Genomic DNA, 15783 nt, shown 5'->3' with positions numbered 1-15783 from the left:
GAAAATATTGGTATGTGCGATTAATCACAATTAATTAATCACAAAGCTTGTAATTAATTAGATTAAAAAATATAATATAAGAAATATTTATTATAAAGTGGCATTAAAAAGGTCTTAAAAAGTCTTAAATTTAACTTATTTATATCTGTAGACACCCTGTTGTAGTCATTGTAGTCAGTTCAGCTTGTGAGTTGGTAAACAATCAGTTTGACCCAAACACATTTTCTGTCTAGCTGAAGACTCAAGCTCAGAGTTCAAGGGGTGTTTTTGTCTGTTCATCTGTGGCGCCTGGAGAACCTACACACTTACAAGTACATGACCTGACTTTTTCAACAGACATCATTGGTTCTTCTTCTTCGATTGTTGTTGTGTGAAAAAAGTAGTGGTTGCTTGGGCTGAATTTTCTATTTGCACATATGCCCCTCATTACAATTACACTTCACACACATCTTATTTAAGTGGAAAGCTTGCACTGCAGAGCCCCGTGGAGTCATGGAGAGTACAGAGCTTGTTTTATAAACATTTGGGATCAAAAAAGGGATTTATACATTTATATTCACATTTGCTTTTGAACCCCTCTTCTGTAATGGGCTGCAGCGGTGCTTCACCATGTTATCACCTTTTCCAAAGGGCCCTTCACCATGTATTTCCACTAGAAGGGCACCCCACAGGGCACAAACTTTATCATGTTTTATATACCATAGGGGTATCCAAGACTAGTGGCTTTTATGTTATATAGCAAATAGGTAATTTCCATGTTGTAACATTTGAGAGTACAGACCGAATCACTGACATCCCAGTATCAGTCACTTTTTGGTAGACAACTGGCAGTTGATTTACAAAATTGAGATTCAGAATTTAGTTTTGTTTTTGTCTTTTTCTGTTGTAATTTTCAGCCGTAATTACTGTATAATGTTAGATATATGATTAAACACTGTGGTCTGACCCATCTGACATTTCTGCTGTGCTTGTTTTATGTACAGTGTTGCTTTGCAAGGGTCTTTGATATCTACCCAACAGTGAAAATGTGACATGAGAGCGTCAAACATGCATTTAAGATGACTGAGATGTATAAACTTGAAAATAATATGAAAAAAGACATTGTATGTATGTTGAAATAGTGGGAAATGCAGGGGTTTTCTACTCTTCTATACTTCCAGAAGTATACAATCCAAGGTCTCTCAAAGTCCTGTTAACAATTCAACACTGTGCTCCTTCTTTGCTAAACCTGGCTAAATGAACAAACTCTAACATTTCAAAAAATTTAACCACTTACCAGTCTGTGTGCCATCCCAGTGGGCAGTGAATCCAAGACGTGTGACAGTGGCATCAGAGCGGAATCGCACCCAAAGACGGTTGCTATGGGATACCAAGACTGGAGGCCTCTGATTGGCACAGAACTTACCGATCAAGGGGGATGTCTCATAGCCACCATCCCTGCAAAAGACAGTTGGAGTTTAAAATGTCAGAGGATTCACTGGATTTATGTCCTTTGCAAATCTCAAGAACGGGTTCATCCCAAGGAGGAGCCAAAGAAATGCAGTGCTGAATTTATTGCATTTTGAACACCACTCTGTGCAGCAGCAGCAGCAGCAGGGGCATGGCTTTGTAGCTCTGCAGACTGAAGCTGAGCTTGTACAAGATGCCCCTCATGTGTGATCTCATAAACAATAGGGAGATAAGTAAGGTGCAACAACTTGCTGTAGACGTTGCAGTGAGAGAAAAAAACAAAAGCAGAAGGTTAAACATGTCTGGATGAAAAGGGGAAACACAATAAACGTGTTTTCTATTCTTCATGTGTCTTCTGTCTACAGGCAGCTTAAAGAGGATACCACTTTGGGTGTTTGGTAGCCTAGTGGTTAAGACACATTTACATTTTTTAAATTTAAAACCTTTCCATTTTTCTTTTCTCTTTCAGTGGAAACTGCCCTCAATGTGAGACAAGCTCATAAACTATAAACTGAAGTCAGCATTATCTTCTTGGAATAGGAAAAAATTCAACTTTCAGATATAAAATCTGAGTAATAAACACTTAAAATTGGAGTTGATGCTCTGATGCACATGGTCACATAGCTATGTGCACTACGTTACAGCGTGTGATATGCTCTGATATAGGAAGACTATACACACCTTGCTTTTTTGCTTAATCTTAAGCGCCTGCACACAGAAGAAGCAAGGCATTCCATTTTTTCAATTCAACAGACTGATGAGACAAGTGAAACCATACAGCCACTTTCTGCTTGGCAGGCTGTTAGTTTAGAAACTGGCAATGTCAAAGAATTAAAAAGATTCCACATCTTCAAAGTCAGCCCAACTCTATCACCTTCTTTCCTTACCTGATCTCCACAAAGTCCAAGTTGCAAGAAGGAGAGGAGCCCTCCAACTCAAAGCTGGTGAAGTTCAGCATAATCTGCATGTTGATCTGTACAGTGATCTTGAAGACACAGTCTCTATTGTTGGGATAGTAGTCAGGGTAGTTGGGTGAACTGAAGGACCCTGTGGGGGAGGTGAAGGTCTCACCACAGTCTGATGAGAGACAAATATTTCGGCAGAACCTTAAAATCTGATTACTACGTTTTCATATTGTCCAAATAAAAATGTACATTGTGTATATTGGAGGTTACTTTTTGTTGATTTACATTTTTGCTGTCCCAGAAAACCTCTTTTACGTCACAAAAAAACATATACTGGATTACTTTTACACACTTATACATTACATATATCACATTGTGGAATGGTGCTTTCTGTGGCTTAAAAAGATGGTTCTCGTAATGAAATAGTAAAAGGATGTACACAAAATAAAGTTTTTCTCTATGGATCAGATGAGTACTCTGGATTCTGGAGTTCAAATCTGGTAGCGAAAACAACTTAAATAAAATTATATACATTGACATCATTAGGTCATGCCAATTAAGTCTAAAGCAACACTAACCGTTTTTAGACAGAGATTAGCACCGCAAGGCTCTACACCGCCTTTGTTTTTTTATACTGAACCAAGCAGTGTTGGCATAACGTCGCCTCAGTGTGTCATTTTATATAGCATGCCAGTGTTGTAGAACCAAAAGAGGCGTGGCGGTACACATAACGTTGAGATCTTTTATTTTTTTGCCCACGTTTCCACCCTGTTTCTTCCCGTAAATCTAAAATTGTCTAAGCAAACTGTTCATAACCATATGTGATACCTGTGATATTATGTTGTGGTTGAGATTCTGACCCACCATGCATCATGGAAAGTGATAAAGATATGTTTTTTGCTTTAAATCACATCACATAATAACTTCCAGTAAATAGCGGGAGCTGCCTGGCTCTCGCTGCCCAGGACAGATGCAGAAGTGTGATGAAGAGTCGGTAAGACAGACAGGGTGACTTTTCCACATATTACGTCAGTATGTTTTTCCTCATATAAGTTATCAAATACACTACCTGCTACCACATTACTGTTTGGTCTTGTAAGGTTGCTTTGTGGGTTGAATCAAATCAAATCAATTTTATTTATAGAGCCCAAGACTAGGTGTCAAGACACAAGGCTAGGGAGTTTAATAATGCAGTAGGTTACATCATTTAAACACTCTCCCACAGATCAGTGAATGTTGTGGCAAGTAAACTAAGTCATTCAGTTTTCATAGAATCTTTTAAATAGCTAAATATTTTAGTGGAACCTAAGTTTGTGCATTGTAGGCTTGTTGTTCAAGGCTAATTTATCAATAGTCTCAAATATATTTACTAAAGACAGAAAAAAAAGACGGCCTAGACAATGTATTCTGTACCTGTGGTGGCATTGATGGACACATAGCTGGCAGAGAATCCCTCAGTGACTATACTTGAGTCAGACACAAACAGCAGAGTCAGTAGGTTGTCTGTACTGGTGATGGATGGAGGCACTGCACGCCCACAGAACCTGCACACACAAAGCACCCAAATCTTTTTACTCACAAAGGACAACATATAGAAAGCAATTATCTGTAATAATGTTAATGTTCATTTTTAACAGATTTTATGTATATACACTAAGTTAAAAAGTCTGCCATGGACTGCCACAAGAGCTTGATTCAGTGCACTCCAGTGGCTGAGAGGACTATGCTATATTTTTGGTCTTTCATGCTTTCATGTCGTAGTCTTCTTTACATATAGATTTTATTTTGTTGAAGGTTGAAAAAAAAAGAATGATAAGACATTGGAAGCTTAGCATCAAAAGCAGATTACAATGAAGATTTAAACAGGAACTCTGTCAGTGTCAAGTGCACAATAATCATGATAACAAGCTAGAATTAACAAGCGTGTTGCTTTAGCAAAAACATTCTTAAAATTTTTAAATAGAAATAGAAGGGTTAGTCTAGTATTAGTTGAGCTGGATCAGGGACTATTAGTAGAACATACTATAGACTGACAAATTATAGTTTTATATTGCCTATTCTCTACATACTATACACATTTACTGTATATACATACAACAGTAGTTATTTTAACCCCAAGTATAATGTTTTTCTAATCTAACCAAGTAGTTTGGTGCCTAAACCTGACCAAACTGCGACCATTTAACGTCAGTAACAGTCCAAAAGTCATAGTATGTCATAATACGTGATCTGTTTGTCAGCAAGCTTTATTTTTAAATTCTAAGTGTAGGTTTTCCAATAAAACCTTTCTGAATCCACTGGAGCTTATGGCTGACGGGTGTTCTTTAAAAAATGTGTCCTCAACGGTGGTTTCTTTTTTATATTTATTTCGCCAAAAATACAAAAAAGAACAAGCATACATGTTCCACACGATGTTCAACATGATCCAAACACTATTCGTACATGGCCCGAACACGGTCAGAAAAACCGTGAGCTCCTCCGGCTAACAAGTCATCCACCTAGCTTAGCTCCTAAAATACCTTGCCTCAAAACCGCAGCGTCCTCCTTAAAGCTACAGGCTCTCATTTTTATCCAGCACATAAAATATAATAATGACATTACAAAATGAAATATTAACATTTGTGTGCAACAATAATAGTGCAAATATTAATAAAATAATAATTACAACTTAAATTAACATTTTTAAATGCAATTAAATCATGAAGCTAATATCAAATCCAAAATGTACTAAACCATGAACTGAAATTACCATGAAATACTTAATTACTCATATGGCACCTACACTAAGAGAATGTAGCGTATTGTGTATTAGGGCCAGCATGACCACAGAGCTCTTTATGTGCTAAACTGACACTAGAGAGGTAGGTAGTAGGGGTGTCACGATTGTCCAAATCCATGATTCGATTTGATTTTCGATTTTAAGGTCACGATTCGATTCAACTCAATTTTTGATCTATTTGTTTTTTCGTTTAGCACAGACGGCTATACCATTTAGACTAGTATTGTCTTGGATCATTGGTTTTATGCCATGATAACTCATTTAATTTTTTAATTATTATTTCAAAAAGATGGTCTACATGGTGTCATAAGTGATATAATCTCCATTATTCATTTGCAATGTATGACACTAAGGCCTTATTATCAAATTCAAATAATTTATAAACAAAATAAATGTTAGAATAACTTGTTTCACCAGTTGATTGGAAAATAACTGTAAACAAAAGAAGAGAAGTCATAGACTAGGGTACCTGCCATCTAGTGACTCTTTTTTGTAACTGCAGTGTGCATGTTTCACATCAGATGTCATTCAAGTTCACAACAAGATTATTTCTTTGTTGTAACAATGCTTCTTGGCGATAAATCTTATACCGTTGGAAAGCCTGTTTATTTCCCTTTTAAATGGTGCCACATTTGTAAGGAACATGCATTTGTGGCATGAGCAGCAGAGCTGAGTATGTGAGTTGCGCCCATGAAAGATTTGCATACTTCTTTATGATGCCTGTGGAGATGTCCTGCCATATTTTATGTTGCCTGTGGACGCGTATGCTACACACGCATAGCAAGCAGACGGTGGTGTGGAAAAACACCACAGGTTGGTGTGGAGTGTCACTCCAGGGTCCGTGTGTGATGTGTTGGGAACCCCCGCTGATCAGTTTGCCAATAGACAAAGCTTTTATGTTGTTCTGCTACTAGCATGCTGGTCCTACTAGTGATTGTTTGTCCTCATCGACAGATTAAAAATAACAGTAAAATCATCACTGTGTGTTTTAAACTAGGGTCAAACTAAGACCTAATCGAAGTGAAAGTTAAACTTAACACTTCACAGAGAAATGTCTGTTGTGTTCCTTCTGTAGTATTTATCCATGCTAAATAACACATCCTGCTACTGACCCGTTCTACTCTGCTTATGATCTCCGGTCATGCCTCTGCCACAGTAGGTTAAACATGCCGGTCCTACAGTGATCATCGACATCCACAATGTGTTTTAAACTGGTACACATAGCCAAACTGAGTGAATATGTGTGAATGGCAGTTATCGGAAGGTCGCTGGTTCGATTCCCTTGGTCTGAACAAGATACTGAACCCCAAACTGCTCCTGATGTGCTGGTCGGCACCCTGCATGGCAGCCACCGCCATCAGTGTATGAATGTATGGATGAATTACTGTAAGTCGCTTTGGACAAAAGCATCTGCTAAATGCCCTAAATGTAAATGTACTACACATGGTACATTAATTTACACTCCACTGTGGCTTCAGTCATAGTCTGATCGCCAGCTTATGCGATTGGCCACTGCAACGTGACATTGGGCTGCGTTTCTCTAAAAGTTGACCCCGTCTCAACTTTTTTGGCACGCATAACCACAGCCAAAATGGACTACCCTCATTAAAATTAATGGGAAAAGCTGTGTTTTCACCGCAATGCCATATCCAATGTGAATCCACTCGCCGAAATGCTGTGTGTGTTTTTGATGTGACAGCTGGGGGCGTGGCTAAATACTCGATTCCACCTTTAATTTTGAAGGTCGAGATCATGATGTTGTTTCGATTGATATAAGACTTACATTCAAGATTGTGACACCACTAATAGGTAGTGTGTAATATTATGACGCTGATGCCCACTGAACAAGCTGCTGTATTTCACGAGTTGGGTGTGAGAACGTGTTGGTATGTGTCAATGTTTCATTTACCTGCCAATCTTGGTTCCAGTGTGCACAGTGCCATTGTCGTACACCTCAATGTAATCAAAATTACAGTTAACATGGTACTCCAGGTTGAAGGAGTCAAACGACAGCCGAACTAGGTTGCCTGGGGGCATGCTGATATACCACGTACAGTTAGCACCATGAGGGTAGCTGGTGGGGTGGCCTGGGCTTGTGATGGTGCCTGATGGACTGGTCAGAGTGTCACCACAGCCTGGTACAGGAACAAAAGGACAACTTTAAGGATTGGTAGACTTTTAAAAGTTTGAAAGTAGCTTTAAGATGCTCATTTAAAAGAATTTAAAACAAAATCTGGAGTTGTTTTGTTAGAAGCAGCAGGCACCATTTCTGAAAGATATCAGGCAGGTTTAAGTTTAAATAAACAACATTAATGGCAAGAGCCACAACAGAGCCCTGAGGAACTTGATAAAAAGGGTTATGGCAGTGTATTTGCATGTTTCAGCCCATTTACTACAAATGATATAGTTTCCATCTAATATGAGAGCAAGTCCCTAAACTGCACACTAGTTTAGACAGTATATACAAGTTCTGCATATTGGCACCAACAGCTTAGTTGCCATTTTCATCAAACTGTTTGCAATGAATTCAGTGAAAGAAATCACTTCAACATCATGTCACATACAGGGTAGTGGACTGCTAAGGTTGCTGTAGGTATTCAGAATTATGTTGATCAACAAAATGCCAACTACAGGTCACTCAAAGAAGGTCAAAGTTACAATGATAATAATATTAGTCAATCAACAATAATTACAATATAAAAATTAATATACTTAACATATTTCTGGCAAACATCTTGGTCCTCAACACACCCTGGGAGTCTATGTAAAGTGTATAGTGTCTCAGACAGGGGCACCCTTATCATCAAGTCAAGGCTTGTATAATTCATATTCAGTTTATTTCCAACTTTGAAGTGATGTAACATTACAAAGAAAGTAAAGGTAAAGGAGAAAACTGTTTACAGGAGAGCTTGCATTCAAACATGCAGATATTGGAGGGAGACGCCACTGCAGCAATGGTAATTTATCTACTTCGGCACTTTCCTGGATTCATGTCTATGCAATTTAAAAGCAAACACTGCATCTGGTGAACTAACTGAACTAACAAAAGAAACACTGGCACTGAAACAAATAATTGGCACTGAAAAAAAATACATTGAAAAAATAAAACATACATTAAAATTATATTTTGATGTTTTTCCAGTGTCAATTTGTTTCTTTATGTCTGTCTTTTTTCAGTGACAGGATTTTTTATGATATCAGTATTTTTTCAGTGTCACTGATTTTCAGTGTCAACTTTCTGTCACTGTTTTAGCTTTGAGAGGAGGGGTCTAATAGGAGGGGCAAGGAGAGTGTGATTTGCATATCAGCATACTAATGAGGAAACTCCTCTGGCTGAGTTTTGCGGTTAGAGTCAACACAGTTCCAACATGAGCACTCACCTAGCGCACAGTTTCCACAACTTCACCTGAAACTTTCAAACTGTAGGTATGATAAGTCTGTTTCTATCTGCTGTTGTTTTTTCATATTGAACCGTGCTGGATTTAATTTAATTTTAAGTTCACATTATTCTGGTCTGGCAGTCTGCCGGAACAAGTTCTGACATTAGCTTATGTCAGCTAACATTAGAATCAGAACCAGAAATTCCTTTATTAGTCCCGCAAACGGGGAAATTTGTGCGTCACAGCAGCCAAATGACAATAAGCAATAATAATAGTAAAAAATAAACAATATAATAAAAAAGGTAAGAAGAAGAGCTAGAGCAGAAATAGAGATGTATATACATAATATGTACAAATATAAACAGTGTAATTATAAACAGTGTGGGCAGTGTATTGTTATGAATAAATAATAAATATGAGTATGAAAATTGCCCAGTTAGTGCACTGCAAACCAAAAAGAGAAATGAGTTATGTATACAGTTTTTATTGCACAGTGCACAGTGAGGTCTACTGGAAGCAGTGCTGATTGTTGAGTCTGACAGCAGCAGGAAGGAAGGACCTGCGATACCTCTCCTTCACACATTAGCTGATGTTAGCTAACATAGCTAACGTTCTATGTGATGAACAACGGCAGAAAGAAACAGACTTAATGTGCATACATTTATGACGACTTTGACTCACACAAAACTAAATAAATTGCACTGTGTCTGTGGTCCCACAATCACATTGACCACAGACCAGTGGCTTTCATGAGTTCATCTGAAACTCCCTAGCACCCAGTCTTCAGTTTTCAAACATGTTCAGTGGCTGTCTAGTGTATGTGGGCTGTGCTTGTGTTTTTCTTGCGGTTGTTCAAAACAAGCAGCCAGCTGTGGAGCTGATGTAGCAGACTGTCAGCCATCGTTGCACTGGCAAATACACAGACACTGTGGCTGTCACATCTGCAGCTGCAGCTTCCCTGGGCTTGATGGGTAGAGCCAACAGGCCGATTGGTAGAGTAGAGGCAAAGTGGCCCAGCACCAGTCGGCCTGTCACCTCTACCTAACAAGCCCTGACACTGCAGCTCCAACAGCACAATGTTGGAGCAGAGGATGAGTAATCCCGACAGGGGCAGCAGAAGACCGGGAGAGGCCGAGAGAACATAATCCATAATAACGCTGAAGTTACCAATTTAGTTGACGTTAGCTAACTTAAGCTGTGATAGTGCATAGAAAGCTGACATTAGCTAACATCAGACCTTGCTCCAGCAAACTGCTTGGCGTCCTCCGGTCAATTAAATGTGGTATTATTTTCCACGTGCAGCTTGGTAGAGAAGTTGAGACTGTTCTGTCCTCAAGAAGTGTCTTGATGATATTACTGAAGGCTTGTTGCTGATTCATCACCTTTGATGTGTAATCCAGTAATACAGACATCCTGGCACTGTTATAACACAAGGTTGTTCTCTCTTGACTCAGTTACAGAATCAGCTCCCTGTCTTGGTCCCTGTGAACTTTAGCAATAATTGTCTGGGGTCGCTCTCCTGTGGTCGGGGTTTAAAAATGTGGTGGGCTCTGTCCACTTCCAACAGCCTTGATAAAGCCAAGGCCAAGCGGAAAGTTATATGGGGCACCTGGTATCTTGGATTAACTTCCTCATCTCCTTACCCTGATTTTCTATAGCTACTAGTATCAAGATAGTGAAGGTTGGGATACCGCTGCCTTGGGATCCACTGTTGCCCAATAGTTGGTTTGCTTTGCAGCCATATGCTTCTCGTCAGGTGCAGCCTCATTGAAAACTCTAGTCAGTTTTTTTCTCTGTCTGATTACCTTTACCAGACCTTGTTTTCGGCCCCATTAAAACCCAGATGGGAGCCCCAAAACGTAAGCCACATGAATACTGATAATCCACTATCTTAGGGTGATTAAATATACTAAAAAGGATTATCTTGAGCACAGGCTACCGCATACACAGCTACTCCATCGTTCACTGGAAGTGTTCCCCCTTTCCCCCCATTAAACAATTTCAAAAGACAAACAATAAAAGGTGTGCACAACAGCACGCAATCTGATATCGCTGTGTTGGTGTTGTTCCTGGGACATCAAAGATAATGTTGCTCCAGGACAATAAATACAACTGACCAATCATGTTTTGTAATGTCATAACTTGGTGACTTTTGGAAAAAAATACCATTAGAGGTTAGTCGTTCTAACACATGGTTAACTTTGTGAAAGGGTCTATTTTAACATAAATATAGAGATGTTTTCAGAGTCAGAGTCTTGAGTGAATCTTTGCTAATAATGATAATAATGACACTGAATTATTTGCACTTCTCTCACCCTCCAAGGCAGAGCCATAGGCTGCTTCAAAGCCATGGTTGCTGACAGAGGAGTCAGTCTTGAAGTGGACGTACATAGATCTCTGAGTGGACTGAACCCTGGGGGGAATTGCAGCACCACAAAATGTCCCCAGCAGAGGAGAGCTAGATGTGGAGCCATCCCTTACCTGGAAGATGGAGGAAACATGTATTATGACAACTGATCCACTGTCCCCCCGCTCCTTTCGTAAATCTATCTACCAAAAAAATATACATCCACCGCACATAGAGAATAAAGTATTATCCTTTTTACATTTAACACCCGCTAACATCTGTTTTTTGTCTTCAGTGTGAATGTTTAAAAACATCATTTACTCCCACCTCAATTGACTCTTCAGCAGTCATTGTCCTGAAAGATTATTATGATTAGTTATAGTCTTATAATCATGAAATACTGATCATTGTGAAACACTTTTTCTGTGTCATCCTGCAGTCAGCTCTGCATTGACTACAGCACTTTGTATCCTACTTGAATTATGGCTGTTTTTAGCTGTGTACAGTAGTGCCGTAATTGAATAAACAGTGATCTCGAGGGTGACTTTATGATGTATGATGATGAATTTTGAAAAAAAAATTAAACCATTCATCGCTGACATGGAGCCTGGTGTCCTGGGACCTTAACACATTACTGCAGGTACTGGGAGGATTGGGGAGGGAAATACCAGTGGATTATTGCTGCTTAATAAAATGAAAATTATTTTAGCACTGAATTTTGACTCTCATGTGTTCTCATGTACTCTTTATTTTTACCATGACCACCCCCACCCCCGAACTCCTCTGCCCCAAATTTCACCCATTCTTATCTGGTCACCCTATATGACGTGTGTTGAAGTTAAGGACATTGGCTTGTTAATAATTTTCTACCCATCTCTTTTAAGTAGCACTTGATCATTGTTCAGTTGGTGCTGATTTTGAAAGAAAGGCTGAAATAAAAGATATCTAAAAACACTGTTAGTAGCTTCTGTGTCACTCATAACTGAGCGTTGTTGTCAGATGCCTGATTGGTACTGCGCATGTGCAAAATCTCAGCAGGGATGAGAAGGAAGTGAGATGTCTCACTTCTATTTTTAAGCATGTTTACCCATGTTTAAATAAACCTGCATATATACACTAATTAAGGTGTAAAAGTGGTATTAGAGACTAGATGGTGAACATAGTGGAACACTACGCAGCTAAAGAGCCAGATATTTCCCTTTGGAGTTGGAAAAAACAGAGAAAGTGAATATAAGAGGATGTATCTGCTGGATGTTTTTGCAAGCAAGTTTGTCAAACTTATCAATCAATCAATTTTAATGATTCAAATATTTCAGTGTCATCTTTACAGCTTGTTTCTGCCATCCTCAAGAGGCCAAAAAAATTGTTAATGTGGGTTTAACTGACAGATGTAAATTATGAACCACCTTGCTCATCATAATGATGTTGGCGTCAGTTTTAAGATTTGTGGTAATACACTATGGAGGTCAATCTCTTTTTTATCTAAGCTAAGCAATCACATCTCCAGTCAGCCTAAAGTGCAGTTCTCTTTCAACTTTCAACTTTCTTGTGCTACAGATCTCTAAGCAAAACCAAAAGAGGCCTATTTTCTCAAACATTTCAAATAATATATCCAATTTATTTTCATTGAAATGTGATAATCAAGTGTCAGTCGCTTGCCACCCTGTTGTTGTTTCAGGTTCAACTTGGGCCAATTCCTTTCTGTGGACCCTACCCTGTGCATAGATTTAAAATCTAACTAGATAGTAAACACAAAAATGCCCCCCATTCAGTCCAATGAAAATTTCTCACCTGGCACATACTTTACATCCTGCATGGGCATAGGAATTATTTAAAATGTGTGTGGCAGAATTTTATCTGAGATTTTCGGGGGTTCTCCCTGACAATTTTTGTGTATTCATATATAAGTGTATTTGTTATATCATGTATTCTGGTGCATTTTAACAGGTGGTTCGAGGCTAAAATTATTGGCAGGCTTACATTTTACAATTTTATCCAGAGGAAGTGCCCCAGATGTGACAACGGTCAATGGAAGCCAAAATCATCAACCCATTGAGGGCTGGATTAAAAAATCACACCAAAAATCTCAGTAGGATCGATGATAATGCATCATCATCACGGAATATGCGCAGTAGTGTTTCTCCGACTGGCCCCTCCCACCAGTTTGTGCTCTGCCCATATACTTGACATTGTGATGACATCACAGATCTTAAAATTGTGTCTCTCAGCTCAAGGAAGGTTTAATAAATATTAAACCTTCGTGCATCAAAAATAAGAGTCATAATTGACCTTTGTCTCCTCTCAACAGTTTTACAGACTCCTTTCTTATAATGGTGTTTAAACAAGAGCTTTGTGAGATAGATTTTGTGATACAATGCTGCAAATTGGAAGCATGACTGAGCGTCGCCCTTGTATCCAGGTTTATGATAGATACATTATCCAGTGTCACCATCCTCCAATTAAAAGGGAAAAAGAAGAAAGAAGAACAAGAAGCAAGAAGAACAGGAAGAAGAACAAGAAAAAAAACACTGTGTTTCTGCTATTCTGTATGGAATTTGCAGAAAAGTAGTATTGGCCGTTTTATCTTATTAATTGGTTTCATTACCTCAACAAAGTCATAACGGCAGGAGCCTCCTTCGACATCAAATGACAGGAAGTTGAGGGTGACCACATAGCCCTCTGACTGGTTAATGACCCACTCACAGTCCTTGTTGTGGGGATAGGCATTGGGATGATAGGGAGAGCGTAGCTGCCCAGTCCCAGAGAAAGTGCCTCCGCAAGCTGGAAGGGGGAGGGTTAATGGTTAGTCAGTGACTATTATATGAATGGATCATGTCAAACATTACTATGTTGTCTAAAAACACTGAAGACTGAATATACTACTGAATAGCCACTCTTGGTTCTGAGAATGTTTTCTCATACCCCTAACTAATGTTCTTTGCACTGTGTTTCAAAATGTATGCAGGAAAAAAAAAAATCAAGAACCTTGAGGTCCAACAATTGTACACATTTAAGTTTGTTTACAAGTACTGGGGAGTATGTATGAGTGTAAGTGTGGATGAAAGAAAGCCTTTTTTGGCTCCAGAGGAAGCTGGATGTAATCTAATAAATTGCCTCCAGCGCTGTCATCCAGTGGAAAAGTTGCATTGTGGGTAATGTTGGCACCAGGTTTTATAAAACAGTCCACTGATGTAGCAGTGCTCTCCTATGAAACTGTTGGACAATTTAAAAAGAAATTATCAAAATCATTACAGCTTCACCAGAGATTCGACCTTTTTCCATGCATTCTTGTCGTTTTCAAAACCTTGTGCCTACATTATGTTTGCACTTTATCGGATTGCATGATGCTTCCACTTGAGCCACAAAACCTACTTTTTTCACACATGCAGTAGTACTCCCCATTGACCTGTAAACATACTTTAATGTGTAAAATTGGTGGAGTTACCCTTTAACTGCACTGCACACTAGCATGTATGCACAAGCATGCCCCTCTAATAGCATATACAGTCAGGTCCATAAATATTGGGACATCGACACAATTCTCTTCTTTTTGGCTCTATAAACCACTACAATGGATTTGAAATTAAACAAACAAGATGTGCTTTAACTGCAGACTTTCAGCTTTAATTTGAGGGTATTTACATCCAAACAGTTTCTATATATGATTCCCACTTTTTAACGGACCAAAAGTAATGCGACAAACTAAACAATCATAAATCAAACTTTCAATGTTTAATACTTGGTTGCAAATCCTTAACAGTCAATTACAGCCTGAAGTCTAGAAGGCATAGACATCACCAGACGCTGGGTTTCATCTCTGGTGATGCTCTGCCAGGCCTCTACTGCAACGGTCTTCAGTTCCTGCTTGTTCTTGGGGCATTTTCCCTTCAGTTTGGTCTTCAGCAAGTGAAATGCATGCTCAATCAGATTCAGGTCAGGTGATTGACTTGGCCATTGCATAACATTCCACTTATTTGCCTTAAAAAACCCTTTGGTTGCTTTTGCAGTATGCTTTGGGTCATTGTCCATCTGCACTGTGAAGCGCCGTCCAATGAGTTCCAAAGCATTTGGCTGAATATGAGCAGATAATATTGCTCGAAACACTTCAGAATTCATCCTGCTGCTTTTGTCAGCGGTTACATCATCAATAAATACAAGGGAACCAGTTCCATTGGCAGCCATACATGCCCACGCCATGACACTACCACCACCATGCTTCACTGATGAGGTGGTATGTTTTGGATCATGAGCAGTTCCTTTCCTTCTCCACACTCATCTCTTCCCATCACTGTGGTACAAGTTGATCTTGGTCTCATCTGTCCATAGGATGTTCTTCCAGAACTGTAAAGGCTTTTTTAGGTGTTGTTTGGCAAATTCTAATCTGGTCTTCCTGTTTTTGAGGTTCACCAATGGTTTACATCTTGTGGTAAACCTTCTGTATTCACTCTGGTGAAGTCTTCTTTTGATTGTTGACTTTGAAACACATATACCTACCTCCTGGAGAGTGTTGTTGATCTGGCCAACTGTTGTGAAGGGGTTTTTCTTCACCAGGGAAAGCATTCTTCTGTCGTCCACCACAGTTGTTTTCCGTGGTCTTCCAGGTCTTTTGGTGTTGCTGAGCTCACCGGTGCATTCTTTCTTTTTAAGAATGTTCCAAACAGTTGATTTGGCCACACCTAATGTTTTTGCTATTTCTCTGATGGGTTTGTTTTGATTTTTCAGTCTAATGATGGCTTGCTTCACTGACAGTGACAGCTCCTTGGATCTCATATTGAGAGGTAACAGCAACAGATTCCAAATGCAAATGTCACACCTGGAATCAATTCCAGACATTTTACCTGCTTAATTGATGATGACATAACGAGGGAATAGCCTACACCTGTCCATGACAGGTGTAGGCCCCATTACTGCCCCATTATTTTT

At 39.1% G+C, this 15783-nt stretch overlaps 1 protein-coding gene across 1 annotated transcript in view; it reads right to left on the bottom strand.

Annotated features, from left to right (window-relative positions):
• The window catches only part of cubn (cubilin (intrinsic factor-cobalamin receptor)), a 195216-nt gene that overhangs the window by 101420 nt on the left and 78013 nt on the right, over positions 1-15783 (bottom strand). Inside the window, exons 19-24 of the mRNA XM_073488362.1 lie at positions 13466-13641; positions 10829-10994; positions 7043-7268; positions 3768-3898; positions 2337-2526; positions 1277-1437 (exon numbers count right to left, since the gene is read on the bottom strand). Of these exons, the coding sequence (XP_073344463.1) occupies positions 1277-1437; positions 2337-2526; positions 3768-3898; positions 7043-7268; positions 10829-10994; positions 13466-13641 (1050 nt within the window). The remainder of the gene's footprint in view (positions 1-1276; positions 1438-2336; positions 2527-3767; positions 3899-7042; positions 7269-10828; positions 10995-13465; positions 13642-15783) is intronic.

This window comes from Pagrus major, chromosome 19, assembly GCF_040436345.1.
Source record: "Pagrus major chromosome 19, Pma_NU_1.0".
Taxonomy (NCBI): domain Eukaryota; kingdom Metazoa; phylum Chordata; class Actinopteri; order Spariformes; family Sparidae; genus Pagrus; species Pagrus major.
This window is presented reverse-complemented; position numbering and strand designations above follow the sequence as displayed.